The 23,923-nt window shown below is 45.0% G+C and overlaps 1 protein-coding gene across 4 annotated transcripts in view; it reads left to right on the forward strand.

Moving 5' to 3' along the window:
• KCNIP1 (potassium voltage-gated channel interacting protein 1) overlaps positions 1–23,923 on the forward strand; it is a 410,482-nt gene that overhangs the window by 134,972 nt on the left and 251,587 nt on the right. For 2 of the 4 annotated variants that reach the window (XM_068158702.1, XM_068158717.1), the window contains exon 1: positions 4,910–5,600. The exons of the other annotated variants lie outside the window; for them this stretch is intronic. In XM_068158702.1, coding sequence (XP_068014803.1) covers positions 5,540–5,600 — 61 coding nt within the window. In that variant the 5' untranslated portion in view covers positions 4,910–5,539. Of the gene's footprint in view, positions 1–4,909; positions 5,601–23,923 lie in introns of those variants that run through there. 4 annotated transcript variants of the gene reach the window in all.

The raw sequence follows: 23,923 nt of genomic DNA on the forward strand, positions 1-23,923 counted from the left end.
GCTGTATTCCTGATGATGAGGGGACCTAGCTTGTAACCATGGCTGGAGGTGGTTTTGTGCCAGACCCCTGAGCAGTGATTGGGCTGGTGTCAGTGGGTCCCAATTAAAAATATGTGACCAAGCTACATTTGAGTGGACCTAGCTGAAAGCAGTCCTGGCATTTCTGTGCCATTGCTCATGTGGCATCATTCCATCTCTCTCTGTTTCTGGTGTGCTCTCAGTTGCTTGTCATAAGGTCTAAGTTTACAGTCAGACTCAGAAAAGCAGTAGCTGCTCAGGTGAGCAGATGGTCACCTCTGCCTTAAACTGAAGCACTCCTTGTTGGGTGTCAGTCAAATGTTTACCTGAAACAAATATTAGTTACTGGAATATGAAAAATGAAATTTCTTTCATTTTAAGCACATAGAAGCTCTGGCAAATGCTGCCTAGATCTCATTCCTAAAATAGCCATAAGGGGAAAGGAATCAGTCACTTCCAGCTCTATTTAGGCTTCTTAAAGCAGAACTTTACTGGAGCCACTATCTGAGAGAGTGATTGACAAGGGCTTGCTATAAACAGGCAGTGTTCAGGTTTTATTTGTGTTCCTGTTATTCAGATGCTCATTGCTGTACTTGGGGAGACAAAAATAACACATCAGATGGAATTTCACCAATGCCCTAAGCTTTGAAATCTGGGTGTGCCTGAGGCATCCCCTTGCTAGTCCTACAGATGGACATTGCCAGCTTTGCCTTGTAGGAGGGAATGCTGATCAACCAGAGATTACATCCTTAGATACTGTGCTTAGGGAGAGTGGCTTCTTCTGGCTGTAGTCCACATTTCTGCATGATGAAAAAGCCAACCTCCCCCTCTACTTCCCTGTATAGGCTGACAAAGACACCAGAAATACGTAATTCAGGATGGATATAACACAAGTTTGGTCTGGCTCCATTTCACATTGCTTGTTGTCTCCAGTGGGAAGAGGACCTGATCCTACTCCAGGGAGCAGAGCTGTGCCAATCCTGTGACCCCGCTCCCAGGAGATTTCCATCCCAAACCAATATCTGTTAGCTGGGATATGATCCCTAATTTAAGATGCTCTATTTGCATTTATTAAAAGTAATGAACTACTTTTCTGTCCAAACCTTCTGGCTGCAACCAATAAATAATTACCTCCATGCTACCAGGGTCTGTCTGCTTTGCTCTGATATTTCAAAGTCTCACAGATACTTATTAAAAGCAAAAGCATAGAGTTAGGAAGTGAAAAGAAATCAGGAAAGGGGTCAATGAAAAATATTAATCTTGTTGCTAGACAGCATTTATTACAATATGGTATATGGTGGTGGTAAAGGGATGGAATCAGGTTTAATTGTTGGCAGACAATAATGCTGGATTAGTGGTGGCCTGCGGGGACACATCTGCCCTGCTGATCTAGCTCAGGAGATCAGCCCCCAGCTGAGTTGTGTGTACAGGCTTCTCTTGGAGCAGATGCATGTCCTGAGGGACACTTTTCAGTGGTTGCTCTGTCCTTTTGTGCCCAGCATTTTCCAGCCCACCACCTGGATGAAGCACTCACAACCCTTTCCCACAGAAGCCTCTCTCCTCCTTGGCAGTAACTGCTGGGATGTTCTGGGACTGTTACCCAAGTCATTGGCTGGGTGAAATTTGTGCAGGGAAGTGGCTGGGTTTAGGCATGGTGCAGGCATCTTGAAGCAGTACTTTCAGCCCTGCAAGCAAAGGCTTGAGAGTTGTGTAAGTGCTGTACTGAGACAGTCCCATGGCATGCAACTGAGATTTCTCACTGCACTGGAAAGCGAGCAGAGATCAGGCTCTGGAGCACTGCAAATCACACCACAGCTGCAGTCAGGTTTGGCACAACACAGTATCTCATTTTGCCAAGGTACTTTTGATCCTCTGATAGCAGCTTCACCCAGGATGCTGGCTTTGGCAGCTAGAACTGTACACTGCAGCATCAGAGATCAGTCTTCATCTTGTCTCTAAAAATATTCAGCTCCTCACATAGAGGGTGGCCACCAGTGCTTGTTATGTCTTAAGAGTTATCTCCTAGGTTGAGAAATCTGGGTGATCATATTTGGAAGAAGACAATTTCTGCCTGTTGTGGCAAAGAGTTGTTCTGTAGTGTTTAAGGGGCTTCTGTTCCTCTGAGGTCTTGATTTTTGGCTGTCAGAGAAAAGTTGCTTTTGAGCTGGTGATCTAGGATTCTGTGTTTGCCCAGGCACAGACATGGTCCCTCCTCTTGTCCCTGTTTCTCTATATCTGAGCCATGCAAACAGAGCTATGTAACCATTTATCCCCATGATTTCATAGAGATCTGTCAATACTGCTTTCCAGCCAAGTCAAATCTTTATTCTTTCAAGTTTCAAAGAAAACTGAGTATTCACATTTGCCCTCCGCCTTCGTATACCAAGCTATTTCAAGTAAACAAGAGTGCCTCATCAGGGGTGCCATTTTATTTTCCTAAATTACTTTTTTTCTAGGGTGTCTCACCATATGGGCAGCCGAGTCTGTTGCTCCCAGGCTGAGCTCTTTCTGTGCAGCTGGGATCCAGCGCATGTCAGGAAGAATCCAGAATCCAGCTACTTTCTAGGTGCTTTTTGCTGAATAAAAGGTGGTAGCAAGGTACACGTCAATCTCTTTTCACAACTAACAACAACAGGATAAGAGGAAAGGGCCTCAAGTTGTGCCAGGGTACGTTTAGGTTAGGTATTAGGAAAAATTTCTTCCCCCAAAAGGTTGTCAAGCCCTGGCACAGGCTGCTCAGGGAAGCGATGCAGTCACCATCCCTGGAGAGACTTAAAAGACACATAGATGTGGTGCTGAGGGTTGTGGTTCAGTGGTGGACCTAACAGTGCTGGATTAATGGTTGGATTTCATGGTCTTAAAGGTCTTCTCCTATTTAAATGCTTCTATGATAAGCCATGTAGTTCTTTGCAGCTGTTTCCTTTGGAGCTCCTATGTTCATAACATTGTTTTTTTCAGTGCATGAGTCAACTGATGTGTGGTTTTACAAGTCGACAGGGTTCAGGAGCTGCAGCTCATTGACTTCTGTTAGGGATAGCTTTGCCTAGATTTGAGGTTTCCAGTTTCGACACCTTGGAGACATCAGTCCTGGGTGCAGAGGACAAGGGAGCAAAGTGTCCCCTGGCAGCCCTCACTTGTTATGGTACGATGTTTTTAGCTGTCTAGATATCAGCTGAGGAGTCAAGAAATGACAGTTAAACCTCTCACTACAGGGAGGCAGGAACCACCAGGTGAAGACTTAATCCAGGGATGACCATTCAGCTAAAGAAGCACAGCTCCTGCCACAAGACCCATGGAGGCTCTGTCATGGTCCTGTAAGGGTAGTGACATATCACGAAGGGGGCAAGGGAGGGCAAACTCAGCCTGCCAAAGAGGAGCCCCACCATCTCTCTTTGATCCCTGTTTCCATGATAAATGACACAACGACATGTTCTTATCTGCTGAGTTCCCATCTTGGCAAACATGGCATGAGGCAGCCACCATTGCATGAGGTCACATCTGCCATGGCCTCTGGTCACCCTCTAGCCTTCATTGTGTGCCCAAATACCAAGAGCAGTGTTTTTCCCCATCTGCACTGCAGCCTATATCATATTTTAACATGTAAACATACAAAAAATATCATAAAATATAAATATTTAAAAATAAAGAGCTTAAGAATCTCATACAACTTTTTTGTGGCTTGTGGAGTTCCACATTAGTCTGAAGGACCCACATCTGGATCTGGGTGGCTGGAGAAGCTTGTTTAGTCCAGGGGTTATGGGACCACAGGCATGGCTAGCCTGTGGGTGAAATTATGGGGAGCTAGAAAGTATGGAACAAGCCAAGCCAAGCTCCCCCAGTGGTGACCACAGCAGTACTGTGTGCCCCAAGTCCCAGGCACTTTGTGTGCACCAGTTCAGGACTTTGGTAATCTGCACAGGACCTTATCTCAGACATTCCTTGAAAAAAGGTTCAATTGCTGTGCTTTGAAACAAGGCAAAAAAACCCGAACACAAGTTATTTCGTGTAATGCCTTTTGCAGCCAGCCACTAATGGAAGGCTCTTTGCTGGTGTGCTCTGGGGATGCAAGCACACTTGTGCATGAGGAGACAGCATTGCTGTCAGCACGTGAGCACAGGCACAGGGCTTTACCTGCAGGGACAGTGATACTGTGCAACTTCTCAAGCTTCTCATTCTGGGTACCCTGACATCTGTGTTTGATGAAATCTTTACTGCAAAGTTAGAGGGAAGCTGGGGAAACCTGTTGAGAGGAGGTACTTTGGTCTCTGGTGGAGGAATGAACTGCTTCAGAGAAATGCTGTATTTGCACAGAAGCTGCCTTCCTCTCAGTCAGCATGCAAATAGCAAAATGATTCTGGTTCTGCTGACCTCTGTGTATTTAACTCTCTTGTACCTGAGCTCTTGTCATTTTATCTTTTAAGAAAACAAGAAGTGTAGCTGATTTTTACTTTTTTTTAATATGACAGAACTCAATAAGATGTTGGGAATTGTCCTACCTCCTCCTCTGAGCACCAGGAGTTTGCAACATTTGATTTCAACAGTTTCTTGTTTCAATCGTCTTATAAAGCATGTGCACATGCTTTGCAGAAAAATAAGTTATTAACAGCAGTCTTCCACGAGATTGTGGTGTGTGAGAAAGGATGAGAAGGAAAAGGATTGTGGTGAAATTTTCTGTTCCCCCTGTTGCACTTGCTTATTTCCCCCTGACTTCTCTGCTTAGGAAGACTGTTAGAGATTGCTGCTTCCTACATTTCTGTCAGACTCTTAACTAGCAGGAGCATTCACTCTGCACAGCTGGGGCTCTGCTGCCTCCCTCACTGTCCTTTCCCACTCAGAAGATTTTCATTCATTCCGAATTGGTAGCCAGCCCAAAGCTCTGGCTTCCCCCCGACACCCTCAGCATGTCTACAGGACTCCGGTTTAGCATTCACTGGGAGAGATGCGCTACTGCTCCCTCGCTAGACCTCCAGGCTGCTGGTTGGAGCCATAAGGGAGCGGGAGGAAGAATTAGCCTGTGTGTTTATGTGGCTGTGCTCCAGTAAATATTTTGATGCATCTGCTGCCAGCTCTGGTCTGAGGGAATCTACCTAGCATTTAAATTTTGATGGGGAGCTGTTTTGAATAATAACAGTGCAGCCGGCTGTGAGTCAGTGCATGTGTGTTGACTTAAAAAAACCCAACCCTCAAAGCTTAACGCTTGCTGAACGCTGAGCTGCAGTGCTTTGCTTCTTCCCTCGTCCTTTCTTCTTTTCTTTCTTCTCTTGACTTCCTCTGATTTTGTTTTGTTCTTGGGGGCATTCCACAGAGATTTTGCTCACTGGCTGGGGGTGGGGGGGGTGGGGGTGGGGTGAGAATAATAATTAAAAAAAAACCCCAAACAACAAAAAGCAACCAACAACAGGAAAAAAAGCCCCAATCCCCCCTCCCCCGCCCCACAAAAAAAAAAACCCACAACCACCTGAAAAAAAACCCAAAACAGCCAAAAGAAATCCTCCCCAGAAACTCACAAGTAGCTTTTGCAATGGGTGCTGTAATGGGTACGTTCTCTTCTCTACAAACGAAACAAAGAAGACCATCAAAAGGTAAGACCTCCTGTTTTGCTTTTCCTGTCCCTCTTGTGTGTTTGCTAGGAGAGAAATTTGTATTAGAAAGGGAGGGGGAAATGAACATGTGCCACTTGCAAGTAACCCAGCAATGTTTATCTGAGGTGTAATTTGCAAAGGAGAGTGGGATGCGAGGTGATAGAGGAAACGTGTGGGCATGAGGAAATTGCTGTGGAGGGGCTTGGCGGGGTGAAAAGCATCTGAAATACTGTAACCCTTCATACAGACGTGTACGAGGAGAAGAAACTCAGTGGCTCCATATGCAGAGCACTTGCAGAAAAGACCTATTTATTTCCAAATCTCGTCCTTTATAAACCCTTTGAAGAGGGAATAAAATGTAGATACACGGCAAACTCTTCCCACTATCTTGTGGTTTCTTTTGGGGAAAGTATTGTTAGAGTCAGTGTTGCATATTCAGTACTCCAAGAGCAGGTGTGCAGTATTGTGTGTTTTATCAAGATCGTCGGGGGGGGGGAGGGGGGGAAATCAGCATGCTTCCATAAAGAAGGAGAGGAGGAGAAGCTTATGAAAAATGAGAAAGTCAGCAGTAATCCTGGGGAGTTTAATCTTTAAATCCATAAATATTGGCTGTGAAATGCTGATTTTTCAGGAAGTCTGATTTGTGTAGTGTTTGCTTAAGCTTTGCTCGATTTCCTTCAGGGTTAATTAAAAAATTCCAGGGTGCTGCTGAGCAGAAAGTTGAAAGCACTGTCAGGGGCACATCCATACCACACGGAATAAGTATTGTTTAAGAAACAAAAAGAGAGACTCTGTAACTTGGACAAGTCCTTTTGCTGCTTAGAAATACTCCCTGCCAGAACCTCTGCATTTAAGAGTTTCTATTTCTAGGGGAGGTCTCTTTCTCCACTGGATCTGTTTCTTGGCTCATATATTTCTAATAGTTTAAATTAAAAATAGTCTTGGGAAATATCAAACAACAAGTAATCATTCAGCAGAGAAATGGGGAAGGGCTGCACAGGGGATTTGATTGTGGCAAGTTGGTGAGCAAGTGTAGAAGTTTGTGTTCCTTGTGCAAGACAGGTAGAGCAGGGCAAAATTTTACATTGGAGTGTGTGAAGGGACGTAGAGTTCACCTATTTGTGTTGTTACAACACAGCCATAGCTATGCAGCCATCTGGCTGTGTCTGATATTATTTATAATGCAAGCATCACTCTAATTGTCTAAGCACTGAGTCACACCTGAAGCTTCAAGAGTCGTGCTTCAGCACTGTGAAGTATATGAGAACTGAACATGGAGAGCTGAACATGGAGTGCTGGACATGGTGGCTGCTGTGACATGAAGGGGTGACTTATCTACCAGCCAGAAACCTGGAGGCTGGTTCTAATTGCCATTAAATGTAGATAACTTTTGGCTGAAATGTATCTGTTCTCACTACCTTGTTGGCTCAGCTCTCTTGTGGATAGAGGAAATTGCTTTTAGTTGAAGCTCACGAGCAGTAAAAATCCAGCATCTGCTCACACATTTCAGCATTTACAGTGGGATTCAATCTTGTTCATGCCTGCTGACAGTGGTTGTTGTGATATATTTATCAAAGCTTGTGTTCCCAGACTTATCACCTCTTGGCTCTGGGGTGGCATCTTGCTAGTTAGTGCAGACCCAGTTGGAAAGAGCAAGTTGGAAGAAATTCCTGGGATTTTCTTGGTTATTTTCAAAGCTAGTGCAGAGTTTCAGACCTTTTAGTCACTATTTACCAGGTAGGAAAGGACATTACAGAACAATACTGATGGTTTCAGACAGTTGAAGATGTTCCTCTAGACTGATGCCCAGGGGATCCACCAGTTCTCCAAACAGGAATGGCAGAATGTTTGCCACAAGTGCTTCTGGGCTGCTTGGTGTTCACTTCAGCTTCTCAATAATAAACCATTCAGAAGTCTGAAATCCTTCTTTGTGAGCTAAACAGTAGAAATCAGTCAGTGCTACATGGTGGATTCCTTGTCCTCCTGTTCCCCCAGCATCTTCTTCAGCTCCTGACCATCCTGCTAGCCTCTGCTGGCCCATGCCCTAGTGTATCCATGTATGGTGGAACTCAAAACTGGTGACAATGCTCTGGTGTGCTCACACAAGTGCTGAGCAGAGGAGAATGATTGCTCCTGGTTGCATGGTGGTTGTGGCAGACTGCTGTGGGGGTGTCTTTCTCTGCCAAAGGGCATCTTGCTAATGATGCCAGGGTGTAACTTCTCCATTTGATATCACTGTCTGTCCTCTGGTGGGCAAAGTGCTTATCACTTATTATTCAATTATAATCTACTATATTTTTTATCAGGTTTATCTGTGTGTTTATCTAAATATTTCAGGACTTATGCAGGGGTTAAATACTGCTGTTATGGGAAGATCTCAAAGATAGAATTCCAACAGAGCTATATCCACATGTCTGCAGTACACCTTGGCCAATGTGCTAATCCAAGCAGTCTGAAGACAACTTTTGTAGCCTTTAGTTAAGCAGCTTACACGTATATCTGAAGCTGTGTACCCTTGGTGTAATAAACTAAAAGCAAAAGCCATGCAAGTATATTGTTTTAAGAGGTAAAAGAAACAGGTCACGTCTGAAGTGAGGAGTTTCCAGAGATGGGTTAAAATCAGTAACCACCTGGCTGATCCTGGCAGAGTGGCTGGGTCTGGGGCACTGGCAGTGGGACTGGGGACTGGCTTCATTGTTCCAGCTATGGGCAACAATGCTGAAGGATGTATTGTGGCACCGTTCAAGAGTACAAGATTTAATTCCTTGTTCTAATGAAAAAGGAGAGCCTAAATCAATACAGACAAGAGTAGTGCAGAAATTGCCTTAAAGTTGAGAGCAGTGGTCCATCAAGTGCAACATCATGTCTCTGGGAGGGGACAGTGTTGTGGGTGTGTAGAGGAGGAGATCATTTATTTGGCTTGAATGTGAAAAGTTAGTTCAAAATAATTGGGCATTTTTTCTGGGCAGTTTACAAGCCACACCCTGTGTTCTGTGTGGCTTCATAGATTTGCAGTCCTAGCAGTACAGTTATAGAAGCTTTCCTGGTTCACTGGGGAGTCCCTGGATAGTTGATGAAATTTGTGCCATTTGCTTTGGGTAGTGACTGGGGGCAGTTCCACAGATGATCTGTGCACTTAATTAGAAATTATTTCCTCTGATCCAGTTGATGTCATTTAAACTCCATTCACAGTTGGGATTCTTTCTGTCTGCCTTTTTTGTCATCCTGTGTTGCCTAGTAAAAGACAGTCCAGTCTGTCCTTCTATCATGTTTGGTTTGCTTCTACCTCGAATCAACTACCTGAAAGGTGGTTGTAGCCAGGAGGGGGTTGGTCTCTTCTCCCAGGCAATCAGCACCAGAACAAGAGGACACAGTCTCAAGATGCACCAAGGGAAGTTTAGGCTCAAGGTGAAGAGAAAGTTCTTCATAGGGAGAGTTGTTAGCCATTGGAATGTGCTGCCCGGGGAGGTGGTGGAGTCACCATCTCTGGAGGTGTTCAAGAGGGGATGGGATGTGGCACTTGGTGCCATGGTTTAGTAGTCATGAGGTCTCAGGTGACAGGCTGGACTTGATGATCTTTGAGGTTTCTTCCAATCTTATTGATTCTGTGATTCTATGATAAATCAGCTGAGCAGTATTATTGGGCTCTTTGTGGAATGTGGCTGAGGTCCTGAGGGACAAGCTGACCATATGCCATCAACGTACCCTGCAGTGAAGATAGCCAGCATCCTCCTGGGCTGTCCTAGACAGAGCATCTCCATCAGACTGGGGGAGGTGATGCTTCTCCTCTGCCCAACACTGGTGAGGCATTCACAGTGCTGTATCTGGATCTGGGCTCCCCACTACAGATGGAGACTCACTGGGCTGAGGGCCCATGAGCAATATTGAGCAGTTGGATCTCTGACATATGGTGAGAGGCTGAGAGTTAGGACTGTCCAGCCTGCAGAAGAGAAGGCTCAGGGGATCTTAGAGCATGTAAATACGTGATGGGAGGGAATAGGGGTGATGGAGCCAGGCTCTTTACAGTGATGCCCAGTGAGAGGACAAGGACCAATGAGCATAAATTGAAATACAAGGAATTCCACTTAAAGAGAAAAATAAATATATATATTACTGTGAGGGTGAGTAAACACTGAAAGCAGGTGCCCTGAAAGAATGCAAAGTCCTCCATCCTTGGAGATGCTCAAAGCCAAGCCCACCTGTATACAGTCCTGAGCAACCTGCTGTAGTTAATTCTGCTTTGATGAAGGAGTTGGAGGAGACTGTCTTCCAAGGTATCATCCATCCTCATCTACCCTCTGGCTCTGGGTTTACTGTTGCTGTAAAAGCCCTAAAGGAGTAACGACTGGGGGAGTACTGGGAACAGTAGGAAACATTGAAAGCTCATAGGGACCAAGTGGCAGCTAAACCAAGATGAATACTTGGTCCTCTAAGTAGGTTGGCAGTTACTGCTTAGATACAAGATTAAGATGGACTTGAGAATTTCAAGTTGCTTGTATATCCTCCAGGAAACATCAGCAATAAAACAATAAATGAATTAGGGGGAAAGGAGGGGGAAATAAGCCCACAACAACATGAAAAGGCAGAAGGCCAGCACAGCAGATAATGCACACACTAATGCATCTCTGGTTTCAATCAGCTGCAGAAAGAGAGATTTTTTTAAATGTGTTTTTGCAGTCTGCAGCAAATCATGACCAAAATTGTGGCTAGAATCAGCCATTGTCATATTTGTCCTGGAAATGTTAGGATTAGCAGCTTGCAAAAGCAGGGGAATTTCTAGTTTTAACTGCTTGCCATACCTCTGTGCTAGTGTGCAGTGGGGATGGCTGTGCTGCCAGTTGTGGGCAAATTGAATTACAGTAGAAAAAGGTAATTGAGGAATAAGGGATTAGTTGTATTTGTTCTTTCTTTTCTCTAACCTCCCCCCACCAATAAAAGTGAGACATACCTCAAATATTTCTCAATACCTCAATCTTCTTGACCTTAGAGCTACAGGTCCCAACTCTTGCCCTGAGTGTACCAGCAGAAAGCAAAACCACTTTCTCAGCAACCTGAGTCTCCTGAACGGAATTGTACTTTCATCCAAGACCACCCAGACCTAAGTTTTCCAGAGGAGCCTGGCACAGCTGTGTAAGAGTTAACAGCAGGGATTCACTCTGCTTAAAAACTTTGTTGAGCCATTTTTATGGTAACCTATTTCAAGTCTTTGTTTGGAAGGAAAGTTTGCTTCAAAATAGCTTATTGTACAAAAGCATCAGATTTTGTGTCTGAACAGCCCAAGTTTCAAATCAACGTTGCTTGACTGATGAGTCCTCATATGAGCTCACGTCAGTCTGAGATTCGACTGCTGGTCATGGCTATGCCTTTTCAATTCCATGCACTGGAACAATGTGCTTCTTTGTTTAAAAGGAGAAAAAATGATTCAGTAGTGTTTCAAAGAATTGATCCTGGTCACCCCTAAACCTGTTGCTGCAGAGTAGAGGGGTTAGATACGAGCAGGGGAGATACCTTGGTGCTTACTTTGCCCAGTCTGCACTTTCTGTAAACTGTTGAGGGCAGCTTTATTCTCAACAGGCCTTGGAAATTCATCTGGGAGGAGCAGCAGACTTGCTTTATCCCTCAAAAGTTTGGTCAGGTTTGACATAAAGAAAAGCTTTGAAAATTGCCCTTCTTTTGCTTCTGCTGCTCAGAGAAACTTGACAGTCTGCCACTGCTGAGAACAAATGTGTGTCCTCAGGACTTAGACTGTACAGCCCCATGTACTGAGTATTTTGTGAATAAAGAGCTCTTCTCTCTGCTTGTTTTCCTTCTGAAGCAAAAAGAACATCCTTTCCCCTTGTCTGAGACCTGAGCCTGCAGGTGTGTGAGGGAATGAGGTGATTCTGTGTGTGTGTGGGAGGGAATGGAAGAAATGTCTGATCTAGTTTCTTCTGGCTGTGCCATGGCACTGACATTTTGTTTTCCATCCTTAGTCTTTTTCTGATTGTCACCTGGCACAGACTGGCAGGGCAGGTACATGGTCAGCTGCCTGCACTAGAAGCTGAGGATTTGACAGGCAGATTTTCCCAGAGAAGTGTCTTTGTAGCAGGTGTACAGAGTAGCACTCAGCAGCAAATCCTTGGACGTTAAGGAGTCAGTCAGAAGAAATTTGGCAAAATTACAATGGCCAAAAAGTGGTTGTCAGAATGTGTCAAAAACTTGGGTTTCTCTGAAGTGCCAAGTGGTGTGTGGGAGGATACTCAGTGCCACAGTAGCCAGGGATCCCAGCCCCATGGGTGGGACATGCCTGCAATGGGTGGTACAGGACCACAGGAGCTGTTTGCATCTTGCTTCCTTGTCTCCTCAGCAACCCTGTGCCAGAGCTCATCTCCGTGTGGGGTTTGCTGAAGGGTGGGTAGGGCTTAGGGACCTGTGATTGCTTCTATTCCCCATTCCCCATCTCTAAGGCAAAAATTCTTTAGCCTCTGAGCAGCTGCTAACTCTAAATTTCATCCTTTGCTTCTTTCTTTGCTTCCTGGTTGCTCCCCTGTAAATATACCTCTTGTCAGTAAGGCAGAGGGATCTCAAATACCTCAATAAGAGTGGATGGCACTGATTAAATTAGAATACACTATGTGTGTCCCTCATCACTTCCCACAGGTATATTGTCTGCCTTAGGTGCTGTAGTCAAGTCTGGCTTGGAGGTTTGGAATAAAGAAAAATCAATGGAGGAAGGTAAATTATATAGTGTGTTATGTGTTATGTTGTGTTAGCATACACGTGTGCTTATTTCCTGCCCCTGGGGACAAATATTGTGTGCCACTCTGAGTGCAGCATATTCACATGGAGCCCTGAAATCCCACCACAGAACAGGTGATCAGAGACTTCAGCTTTGTGTTACAGGAGGCTGCAGCACTTTGAAGCTTCTTTTTGCTCTGCAAAAGGGTAACACAGAAAATGTTTTTCCAACTTTTAACTTCCAACCTTGGTAAACTTCCAGCCTTAATCAGCAGCAGCTCTTCCAGCATGAGTTGCTGGTTATTTGATGTTTGGAATGGGCCCTAGGAAGCACTTGGATTTTTGCAGATGAAAATATTTAACACTGTAGAAGTGAAAAGCTTGGAACTTAGTTGTCAGCAGAGTGTTGGTACTGGCCAGTTCCCAGCTCTATAGTGGTTAATGTTGTCCAGTATGTGAACAGGAGTCTGTTAGAGCTATACATGTCTTTTGAAGAAAAACTTATCTATAAAAAGCAGCCAGAGATCAAGTAAAGCAAGTTCTCAACTCGTGCTGATTTTGGTCAAATGTGAAGGGAAAAGTAAAATTATTTCATTTCTTCACTGATAAACCTACAGTCAAAATGTTAATTTTGGTAGTTATTTAAGCTTTATTAAACCTCTGAAGTTGTAACTTGTGCTGGCAATGCTCAGGATAGGGAGGGTATGGTGGGGTGAGTCTGAGGAGTTCAAGCAAACCATGGCTGAAATAAGGCAAATTTCTCAGGCACTCAGTGTGGTTGGCAGGGAAAGACTGAGTGCCAAGGGACAGACAGAGGACAGCAGAGATGCCTGGGATACTGACAGTATCTGTGTGGTGTGCTGAGGGAGGCAGCCCAGACGGAAGGAGCTGGCCTAGCCCTCATGTGGGGAAGATTTAAGGAAGACATGAACTCCTAACAGAGCTGTCCTTTCCTTGCAGAGCTCTGCTGCATCTGTTTGTCTTTCCTCAATCCAAACATTACTGTCTTGACACGTTCAACAGCTGCAGCCCTTCACACACACCAGTATTTGCTTTTCTCTTGCTCCACACAAACCCTCCTCCTCCAGGCTCATCCTGTGGGTGCCTAGTTGGGAAGTGCCCAGAGTTTCCCTAGATGGCCACAGCTATGGCCTGTAAAAAAGTCAACGTAGAGGCACACGACATTTCATATTGTGGCTGAGGACAGCTAATGGAGCAGATGATTGTGAGGATACAGGTTGTGCTGCTGCAGACAGGTTTCCAGGAAACCTGACACACTCCTGCATCCTGCTGAAGGGCCCTGACTGGAAAGGGAGTGTCACCTCGAGAGAGTGGAGCAAATTACAGCGTGCCAGAGATCAGTGCTGAACATCAGGGGCTTTTAGAGCTCCGACAAAACAAGTGTTTCTGCCTGTCAAATTTATGTGCAGGAAAATACCAATGAAACAAGCTGTGTTCAGAAGATTTAGCCAGTTAGAGCATGGCTTCAGATTCAGAGCTTAAATGTTTTGACAACAATTGTAACTTTGCCTGTCTGCAGCTCAGGGCTGAGCTCCCAGGTATTCCTTCCTAGGCTTCTGGTGCTTTCTTCTACTGAATGATGCTGCACATCAGCCCCATGGATTTTTTGAATATCAGCTGAAACCTCAGGCAAGACCCCTGATCTAGCACATCAAACTGTGTGAGCCAAGAATTGCCTACAGCCCTGGGGAGGGTAACACTGTTAGCTCCCCAGCTGCAGAATGTCGGGAGCAAGCCCAGCATTCTCAGGGAGGGATGATTTTCCTTAGGGAAGGATGGTTTCCATTAGGGAGGCTGTTTCACCCCATGCAGGTGAAGCCCTTGATGCAGTGGGGAAGCATCAGCACCCCTTTACACTCCTAATCTGTGCAGGTCAAAGGATGTTAGTGCTGCTGTCTGAACTAGGAGCAGTGCATGAAAAAGAAATGGGAAACAGGAAACTTTTGTGACAGTGCAGAAAGGATTGCTATCTGCTAGTCCTAATCAGCCAGTGTAATTGAATTGCACAGCAGTTTACATGCTTTGCTGGGAGAGCCAGGTGTGCCCCCCAGCTGTGACAGCAGCACCCTAGGAACTGAAAGCGTGTCCTTGTGTGGATGGGAGTCCCTGTAACCTGGTGTTTGTTTCTATCTCTTGTTTTTTTAACTTGTGAGCTGATAGGAGGTTAGTTTGCACTCCTATGCATACAGAATTAGCCAAGCTGCAGGGAGTTACACAAAGAGCTGCATAGGGAAAATCCTGCCCAAGTAGACATTTATATGTGTTGAATGATAGGCAAAGGCAAGAGTGTGCAGTGCTGCAAAGGAACTCTGGTCCCAGGAGGTCCATTCTTGTGTGTATAGGCAGCAACTGGACCTGCACACAGAGCAGGAAAGCCAAGGAGAGACTGATCTGTCAGGAATGTGCTTTTCATTCCCAGGATTTTAGGGCATCAAAAGTGGCTATTTACAATAACAGTTAGGAACCCTCTTATTGGCAGGAGTTGAGGACTTTACAGCTGAGCTCCTACCCTACCATTTCTAATCACCTGCATGGTGGAGCACTGGGCTACACACTGCAGTCCTCCAGGAACATAGGCTGTCAAACAAAGGGAATTTTCAGATCAGACATTTTCTGGGCAGTGCCATCAGCTGTAGCTCTTTCCATGGTTACATTTGCATTTTTTTAGCTGATGTTGCTTTTTCTCTTCCCTCTGTCTTGACTGTTGATGGAGGTAAAGCACTTGCAGTTCAGAAAGCAGAGTGCTGCATGCTCTCCTTTGTGCATTGCTGGGCAGCAGCAGTGGAAAATATGGCAGTGTCCCATTCTGAATGTCTTCCACAGCCCAGCTCAGGTCCTGGTGAGCAGTGTGTAAGGTTGGAGTGAGCGCACTGTTGTTTTGTGCTTACTACTGGCTTGTAAAACCTACAAAGCATATTGGTTCTTACACTGAAGTTTGGTTCAGAGCAGAACTTCCTTTTACTCTGAGGAGTTTGTGAGATGTTTGTGAAACTGGAAATGTGGAATGAATTTTGTCACATGTCTTTGTATTGTTTGGTGAGGTGTTTTTTTTAGCAAATCTGTGTCTCTTTAGAGCTGTGGAGAGCTGGAAATTCAGAGTGGGAATTAGCTGGTAAAGGTTCTTAACTTTCATCCAGATCAAAACCTGACAGACACCTGTTACAACCTGCTGAGGTGTGAACCCAACCCCATGATCGCCACTCTGACACTGACATCTCAGGCTGTGATCACTCAGAAAATACAGAGCTTCACTCCTATCTTGGCTGCTTTTGCCGCTCCTCCCACTAGGGCTCCAGCAGTGCCAGAGCTGAGGCCAGGCTAATGGCTCTGGCAGAGCTGGGAAGCACATGTGCAGCTTTGCTTCTCTGCTGTAGTGTTGAATCTGGCATTTCTGAGGGACATGCTTCTGCTTGGACACCAGTGCCATAGGATTATTGTTGCAGTTTATGGTCAAACTCTGGACTGTATGTGGAAAAAGAGATAAGCAAATAGTAGAGGCGTGTGAGTACCTGGTAATGTTTTCTGCCAGCAAGAGTGTTTCAAACGATTGATTTCCTGAAAGAGCAAAAAGCAAGGCTTTGATCACCTCCCTGTGTTCCTGTGAAGAGATGCTGCCCAGCAGAAGCCCACAAAAACCACGCTCAGTTACTTCATGGGTGTGTTTGTCTCTTGTTAGCCATGAATACAAACCAATCTGTTTAAAGAGTTTCATTTCACTATAAATTAAACTTCTGGGGCAGGTTGACACGGGGACTATGCTGCAGGAGATCTGATTGCTCTGTGCTTTCCCAAGCACCTGGTGGAAGGTGCCTGGTCTGTGTCTCCACAGCACCCACTGCTCTGGGTTTGCTGGTTGGCAGTTTGGGAATGTGGAGCTGCCAAGCTGCATTGCATTCGTGGCCTTGGTCATCCTCCCCAGCTTGTGCTCAGTTCCTGTGCCAGAACTGTTTCTGCTATGGAGTTTTGCCGAAGTTAATTGCTTGTCACTTGCCTGCTTGCTGTGATTTAGTTTTATTGTATTTTGCTAAGCATTATACCTCCCACCATGTGAGATTTAGGAGAGTGGGAGGTCAAAGCTAAGGCATCGTTATTCATGCTGCGAGTGCTGTTCTCCAGTCAGGCAGCACACAGACCACTCTGCCAAGTAGCACAAGAGGTAGTCTTAGGGGATGGGGCATTTGGCTCAGGAGCTCACTGTGGCCATTGCCAGCAGCAAATGGCCAGGGTGACACTAAGCAGCTAATCTGACACAGCACTCACCTGCAGAAGCTTTTCTCTAGGAGTTGCTGATATTGTGTGGCAGTGACAGGATGGCTGGAATAAGAAAGGCCACATTTGAAGACCATGTCACTGTCATTTGTCGTGTCACCACTGCTTCACTCTGTAAAGCAACTACTAGATTTGATGGTGCTGGTAGTTTCAGCGCTACGCCCCAGCGTAGGCAAGGAAATGTTTGTTCTTCATCCCACAATGGGAAATATGATGCTTTCCAACAGTTCAGGAGAATCTTTCCTCTGCACCCCTGCTGTTGTCTTTTACTGGATATGTGGACAGAAGAGAACAAACCATTTTTATCCTTTGGTGCTGAAAAGGTCAGGACTGTGGGTGGTTCATGTAATACTGGTGGATTAAGCACTATTGTGGTGTAGCAGATTGGTCACCTCCCATTGCTACCTCTCAGGTGTGGTAAAGGCCTATGCTTTCCTGTACCAGACCTGGAAGGACAAGTGAGTTGTCCTGAAGGCTGGGTAAGAGAGGCTTCTACAGCATGTTGAGTAGCTGGAGGAAGTGTCTCTTGCACAGAAGACATTTCTTGCAGTGATATTTTGAGATCAGGAGTAGTTTTGGACTGGGGAAGCATCACTGCCTCAGTCCAGAGAGGGAAAGAGACTTAGTTCTTTTGAATATTCTGTGTCATGAAATTAGAGGCACAAATGAGCCCAAAATATCAAGAGCTAGACTATTTATTACACAAATAAAGTGGATGGATCAGAGTGAGAGAGAGAAGAGGGAGAGAGAAGAGGAAAGGGATTATATTACCACACCCCTCACCCCCCCATGACAGTTGGGGTCTGTAGAGGAAGGGTGCTGCAGCTTTGGTGTGGAGGAGAGGTCATCCATGTTAGCTGTGCTGTCCTCTGAGCAGCCTCTTCAGCTCCATGAGTTGCAGCAGGTGGAACTTAGGACACAGAGAGAGGATTCCTCTTGGTCTGCTTCTTCCAGGCTACATGGTGATGTCTCTGTCATTTTTTTCTCTCCTGGTATTCTCTCTGTTTTCCTTCAGAGCAGCGTTGCCCTGGGCTTTACCTTCTCTCCTCTTTATTCTCAGCAGCATTGTCAAGGTCTTTTTCATCTCCCATGTTTTCCTTCTCCTGAGCTAGTAGTTGCTCAGATCTTTTATACAGATTTTAGGTATGAGTCCAGGTGGTGAATATGCATATTCCAGAGAGTATTGATAGCAGTGGCCTCTGCCCATTATTTCCAGGGCAGGTGCAGTCTGGTGAGCAGTCTTTATCTATGCACCTTCCAGAGAGTCCTTCCAGTGGCATCTGCCCAATACACATCAGCTATTGTCTGGGCAAACAGCAAAAGTGATTTTATCTTTGTTGAGTCACATCGAGAGAGACAAGATTTAGTCTCTCACAATCAGTGAGAATATTTGTGGTCTTCAACAGGTGGGAATGATTGAATGTGTCCTTAGTCTGATGTGGGAATAGACAGAGAAGTTTGGGAATCCACAGTGGCAGGATGGTCTGTATGTGCATGAAATCATCATCACCTTCCTGTGATCTCTGTGTTGTTTGCCATAAAACACTGTACAGAGGGAACAGGACTCGGCAGCACCTGTTCAGGTCCCTGTGTTTTAAACTCCTCATGCATTTTGAAACATGGTCTTATTCCAATTCAGGGCAATGTACTCTTTGTCAAGTTAAAGCTACCTCAAGCTAAGTGGCAGGGCAGACTACCGTTTCTATTTTTCTGATTTCTTTCAGCAAACAACATTTTGGATTTTAACCTCTTTGATGCTGGGTAAGGTGGTGTGAAGGAACCTAGAGTGGGGAGAGAGCAGCTCAAAGAGAGCTGGAGGCATCAGTGGGTGAGCTGGAAAAGAGAGCAGAGTACAATGTACATTCTAACAGAGTTCATATTAAGGTGGTTTCTTGGTGTGGTTCCCAGAGAACAACACATTTGTTGATCGAATATTTCTTGTACTGGTAAGAAAGCCTCAAATTGATTTGTGTTTTGTGGTCCACATGAATGTGAAGACGCTGCCAAAACTTTCTCTTTCCCTCCTCTGTTTTCTTTGAGAGTGTTCCAGAAAATGGAGTAGAATATTTTTCACTGCTGTTTGGTTCTTAGTTTCATGCATACGTATTTCTGGGACACTCACTCCTGGAGCATGCAGCTAAGTTCACGTGCCTGGAGTCTCTGCAGGCTTGTGCAGCTTTGAAGCAGAGAACCTAAAGCATAAGTAAGATATCTGCAGAATTAGAGAGAATTTAAAGGAACAACAGGAGAGATTTAAAATTCCTGTAAATAAGGTCAGTCTCAAAACCAGAGATGAGTTTTCAGCTGCCTTCTGCTTCCACCTTAGAGATGTTTATTGACCTGGTAATAGGAAAGGAGATATTTACAGAATAGAATAGAATAGAATTAAACAGGTTGTAAAAGATCTTCGAGATCAAGTCCAACCTATTACCCAACACTAATCAAATAAACCATGGCACTAAGTGCCTCATACAGTCTCTTCTTAAACACTTCCACTGATGGTGAGTCCACCACCTCCCTGGGCAGACCATTCCAATGGCAAATCACGCTTTCCCTGAAGAACTTCATAACATCCAGCCTAAACCTCCCCTGGCGCAGCTTGAGACTGTGTCCTCTAGTTCTGTTCGTGGGTGCCTGGGAGAAGAGACCAACCCCCACCTGGCTGCAACCTCCCTTCAGGCAGTTGTAGACAGCAAGGAGGTCTGCCCTGAGCCTCCCCCTCTCCAGGCTAAGCAACCCCAGCTCCCTCAGCCTCTCTTCATAGGGCTTGTGTTCCAAACATCTCAGCAGCTTTGTTGCCCTACTCTGGACATGTTCCAGCAACTCAACATCTTTCCTAAACTGAGAGGCCCAGAATTGGACACAGGACTCAAGGTGTGGGCTAACCAGTACTGAGAACAGGGGCACAATGACTTCCCTGCTCCTGCTGGCCACACTGTTCCTGATACAGGCCAGGATGCCATTGGCCGTCATGGCCACCTGGGCACACTGCTGGCTCATGTTCAGCCTACTATCAACCAGTACCCCCAGGTTGTTTTCTGCCTGGCTGCTCTCCAGCCACTCTGACCCCAGCCAGAATGAAACTGTTCAGAAATGTGAGGAAAATCACGTGTTATTGTTTTCAGTTGATGTACACTGTAATGCAATTTGTTGTTGATGTCACATCTGTGAATAGTCCCAGGTGTTAAACCTGTTGCCACATGGCTGTGTAGGGGAACACTGTCAGTTGAAGGGCATTCTTCTTTGCAGCACTCTCATTAGTCACCCTTAACACCTTCATCAAATAGACAAGCAGATTTGTAAGACCCAGCCCCCCAAATCTCCTAATTTCCCAGCTGGAGCATATGCAGGATTCTCAGTTTGAACATCTCAAGGTGGTACAGGTCTTGGTTTCCCTTAGTCTGTTTTTAGACTTCAGTAACTATAGCAGAATATTAGCCTTCCTTTTACAGCATCCTCTGAGCCTAGGAGAAAAGTTCAAAGGCGCGAACTAATTGCCCAGGAATGTATGAAGTTTTGCTGAGCTTGATTCATCCTGGAAGTTTGGGGCTGGATCTGATGTTGATGCAGCTCTCTTCAGGGAGTCCCTTCGCATTCATTCTGGAGCCGCACTTTGGTACTGCGGGTGGGCAGGGAGGAGGTGAAAGCACAGGTTTGTTTACAGGCTCTTGATCCCTTGGTGGCGATAACCTACTTAAAGGAGTTGAAGGAAAGTCTGTGTGCAGCTCCCTCTAAGTCTTTATGGAGGGCTGGAAAGGGATGTTCTCTTGCCTCTCACTGGAAGGGGACCTGCAGTGCAGGAGCATGATTGCGGTCCCTGCCTGTGGAGGCTGTCCTACTGCTGCTCCCCACACACCCCACTGCACAGGGGCTGTCCTGCTGCTGCTGCTCCTCTAGACCCCACGACATAGGGGACTGTCCTACTGCTGATCCTCCAGACCCCACTGCACAGGATCTGTGCAGCATCCACCAAGGGCTGCCCCTCACTCTGGGTACCTGCCCTTGACAAGGGGTGTCCTGTTCTCTTTTGGCTGACTACAGAGATTTGTGCGCCCCTGCCATCACTTAAGGGTATATAGGAATAGTGGAGTTTTTGCTCAAGGGGTATGAACAGAGCCCCTTGCATCTATTTTTCAGGGATGTAGCAGTAACAGTAGTTGGAAAACAAGGAAGAGGCTTATCTAACAATGAATGATATGGTCCTTACTATTTGGGCAGAAATGTATTTTAAAAACTTCCCCTCTCCAAGCCTCCACAAGTTCCTTTCAAAGCCAAATAGGACGTGTCCTTCTGTGAGGGGTGGCAGGGAGAAGTAGGACAGGGTTTTGTCCATTTGAACTATTAATATAGTCCACAGAAATGTACCAAAAGATATGAAAACTTTTAAAAATTTGTCAAAAATTTATTTTTTATTAGAACCAATCTTGTGTTTGGTGTAGAACACAAAGCATGTTTAGATACTTTTCCTTCACGTGATAGAAAGAAGGCAAAGAGAATCCAAACTCAGTCTACATTAAAACCTCTTGAACTCTAGATGTCTTTTTTTCCCCGAAGAGTACTGTTCAAAAAGACATTTTTCATTTCTAAAGCTCAAAGGGGAAAAAAAAAAATGTGGCCAGCCCAGCTGAGCACATGCTGATAATGTCTTTTGAAGGAGTTTTAGCAAGTGTGTAGGATGATAAATCGTCCAACATCAGCCTTGGGGCCTGGGAAGGGTTGAAGAGGAATACAGCTCCACTCTATATCTGTTTTGCCATTCATGAGACAGAAATCATCCCAGCAGCTATTTTAAAAGAGGTTCTGTATGTACAACATCTATGTCAGTTACAGAATGATTTCAATATCTGTGGAAGCCAAGTCTCCAAGGAATTTCATCTATTAAGACTAGTTTCTTATATTGGTAATCGGTCTGTCACTGTCATCTCTCACTGAAGGATCCACAACATTTAAAATGTTTACAGTAATTAATTGTCAATATTATTTTTATTGTCAACAGCAACTGTTTGGATTGTTTTATTGTAGCAAAGTGGGAGGGAGCCACTGTTTTGGCAAGTGACAAAAAACCAGGATATCTTTAAAAGCCAAGTGTTGGACTGGAGTCATTAAGCCCAGTAGCAGCAGATACTTGGAGTCAAGTTCAGTAGTGAGTTTCTAGCTGGTGAAGGCAGCTGTGCTGCATGCCTGTGTGAAATGTAGATGGATGTTTCTCAGAAAAAGCTTTGAACGGAACCTTTCAGGCTCACCAAGACCCATAGGAACCAGAGGGGTTAGTGCTGCCCACTGCTCTAGACCCTCTGCCAAGTTTGTAGACGGCAGGTTTTCCAGTCAATTTCCTGCAGTAGCCTGTAGAGATTCAGCTTCTGTCTGGGCAAATCACATTTAAGACAAAAGTCATCAAACCCCTAAAGAAAAGCCGTCTTGAACTTGTCCAGTATCTAGCCACCTTCTGTAAGAGGGCTCCTGCCCTGTCTCTCTGCACTCCCATGTCTCCTCTCACAGCTTGTTGTTTGTTCACTTGCCCTCTACAGGATCAGTGCCACTTCATTATAGGCTCTGCTCTTCTGTGCTGTTATTGCAGGCTTTGGAAGCACATTGCTGTCCTGATAAACACACTGAAAGCTCTGCTGTCCTTGCTGACCTTTGGGCAAGTGTGGGGATGCGGTACCTGCAGCTGCCTTGTTGTTTTCATGTACAGGTTGTACCAAATGTAATCATTGCCTACGCTTAATAAATAATTGTGGTATAAATTGTAGGCTGCCTCCCTAAACAGATTATAACTCAGAAGTGGAGCTGTGAGCAGCATGCTGTAGATAAAGCCTCCTGAATGACCAGATGTATGGGTACAGGTTTTCCCTTGCTAGCCAAACTGAGATGCAGCCTAAGTCTCACCTTTATCCAAGCAACTGTGTTGCCTAAGGCTGGCAATACCATCTCTGCTCTTAGTGGCCCTAGTATACAGGCACGGTGTGAGCTCCCTGTTACTACTGCCAGGTTGGTGAGATCCCTGTGCATACAGTTCAGAAAGCTGTGTATGTGCTGCTCAGAAACTACATCTGTGTTACAGAGAAAGATTATTGAATTAAGGTCAGAAACTTATGAAGTCAAAAGCAGAGGTTTTGTTTGCTTTAAAAAAAAAGCGCACACACCCTCTTGCCTTCATCCACAGATCTTGTCTAGCTGCAATACAGCCTTTGTGGTGGCAGATTTCTGTAATCTTTGTCCTAGTTTGAGGCTTTTTCTTTTAATCAAGCATGGCAGGAATAGGAGTGATTGATACTGAGAAAAATTTGCAGCCACCCAACTTCAGAATTACACATCCTATCTTTGAGTATTCTGATTCTCTTTTCATCCTTTCAAATAAGCAGATTAGATTTTGGCTGAACTCAAGCCATTAAGCCTTCAAAAGTTGAAGGTTTGCTTTATTAAGCTCTTAAAAAGAAGTCCAAGCTCTAGTCCTAACTCTTACTTTGTATGATAGGCTGTTCTCTTTCAATACTTTCTGAGCTTCAGGGACAAGCTAGGAAAGGTATATAAGGGAATGAGGCTTTTGCCCTTGGCAAAAGGCATTTTTATGTTGTCTCACTGCCATGCCTGGAGCTAACCTACCTCAGGAGCTGAGACTGAAATGACTGAGAAGAAAGACGAGAGCTACCAGCCTGAGTCTCTGTATCCTGGGGATGTTGGTGTTCTTAAGGAACATGCTAAGAGGTTAGGGCTAGAATAAAGAAAGGTTCGCAACGTTTCTGTGAGCAGGAGTGTATGGGAGCCCACACGTTTAATTTTTTAAGTAGGACCTTAATCCCTTGCTAGGACAGTCCAGATTCCCTCACCAGGCCTCCTATGTATACAGTATACCAAACAAGTGTTACACAAAGACAGCTTAGTAGTTTTATATGGATACATTCAAAGTTGCTCTAAGGAGGAAGGCTTTTCTTTCTTCTATGAGAATGGTGTGAATTTCTAGTATCAACATCATTTCTGTATGTTCCATAGTCTCAGACACGGGAAAACTTTTTTCTGTAACAGGAAAATTCTGAAAGATAAAGGAAAAAGTTAAAAAGGAGGAAAGCAGGTAACATTATCAAAGTAGCAAAGGGAATCCAAAGGTCCATCTAGCTCAGCCAAAAACAAAGGTAAGGAAACAATTTGTTTCTGTTTATCAAAGTATGCAGGCAGGTAAGACACATCCCAGAGCAGTCGTAGCAAGCCTTTGAATAGGACCCTAACAAACCCCCTGCTGTAAAGCTGCTCCGAGATCTTGGTTTCAGCTGGAGGAGGAAGTGACCCTCTGACTGGAATTTTGCTTATTGTTACTA

The sequence above is a fragment of the Melanerpes formicivorus genome, unplaced genomic scaffold, assembly GCF_026170545.1.
Source record: "Melanerpes formicivorus ecotype bairdi unplaced genomic scaffold, bMelFor1.0.p_v2 SCAF_2, whole genome shotgun sequence".
NCBI classification, from domain to species: Eukaryota; Metazoa; Chordata; class Aves; order Piciformes; family Picidae; genus Melanerpes; species Melanerpes formicivorus.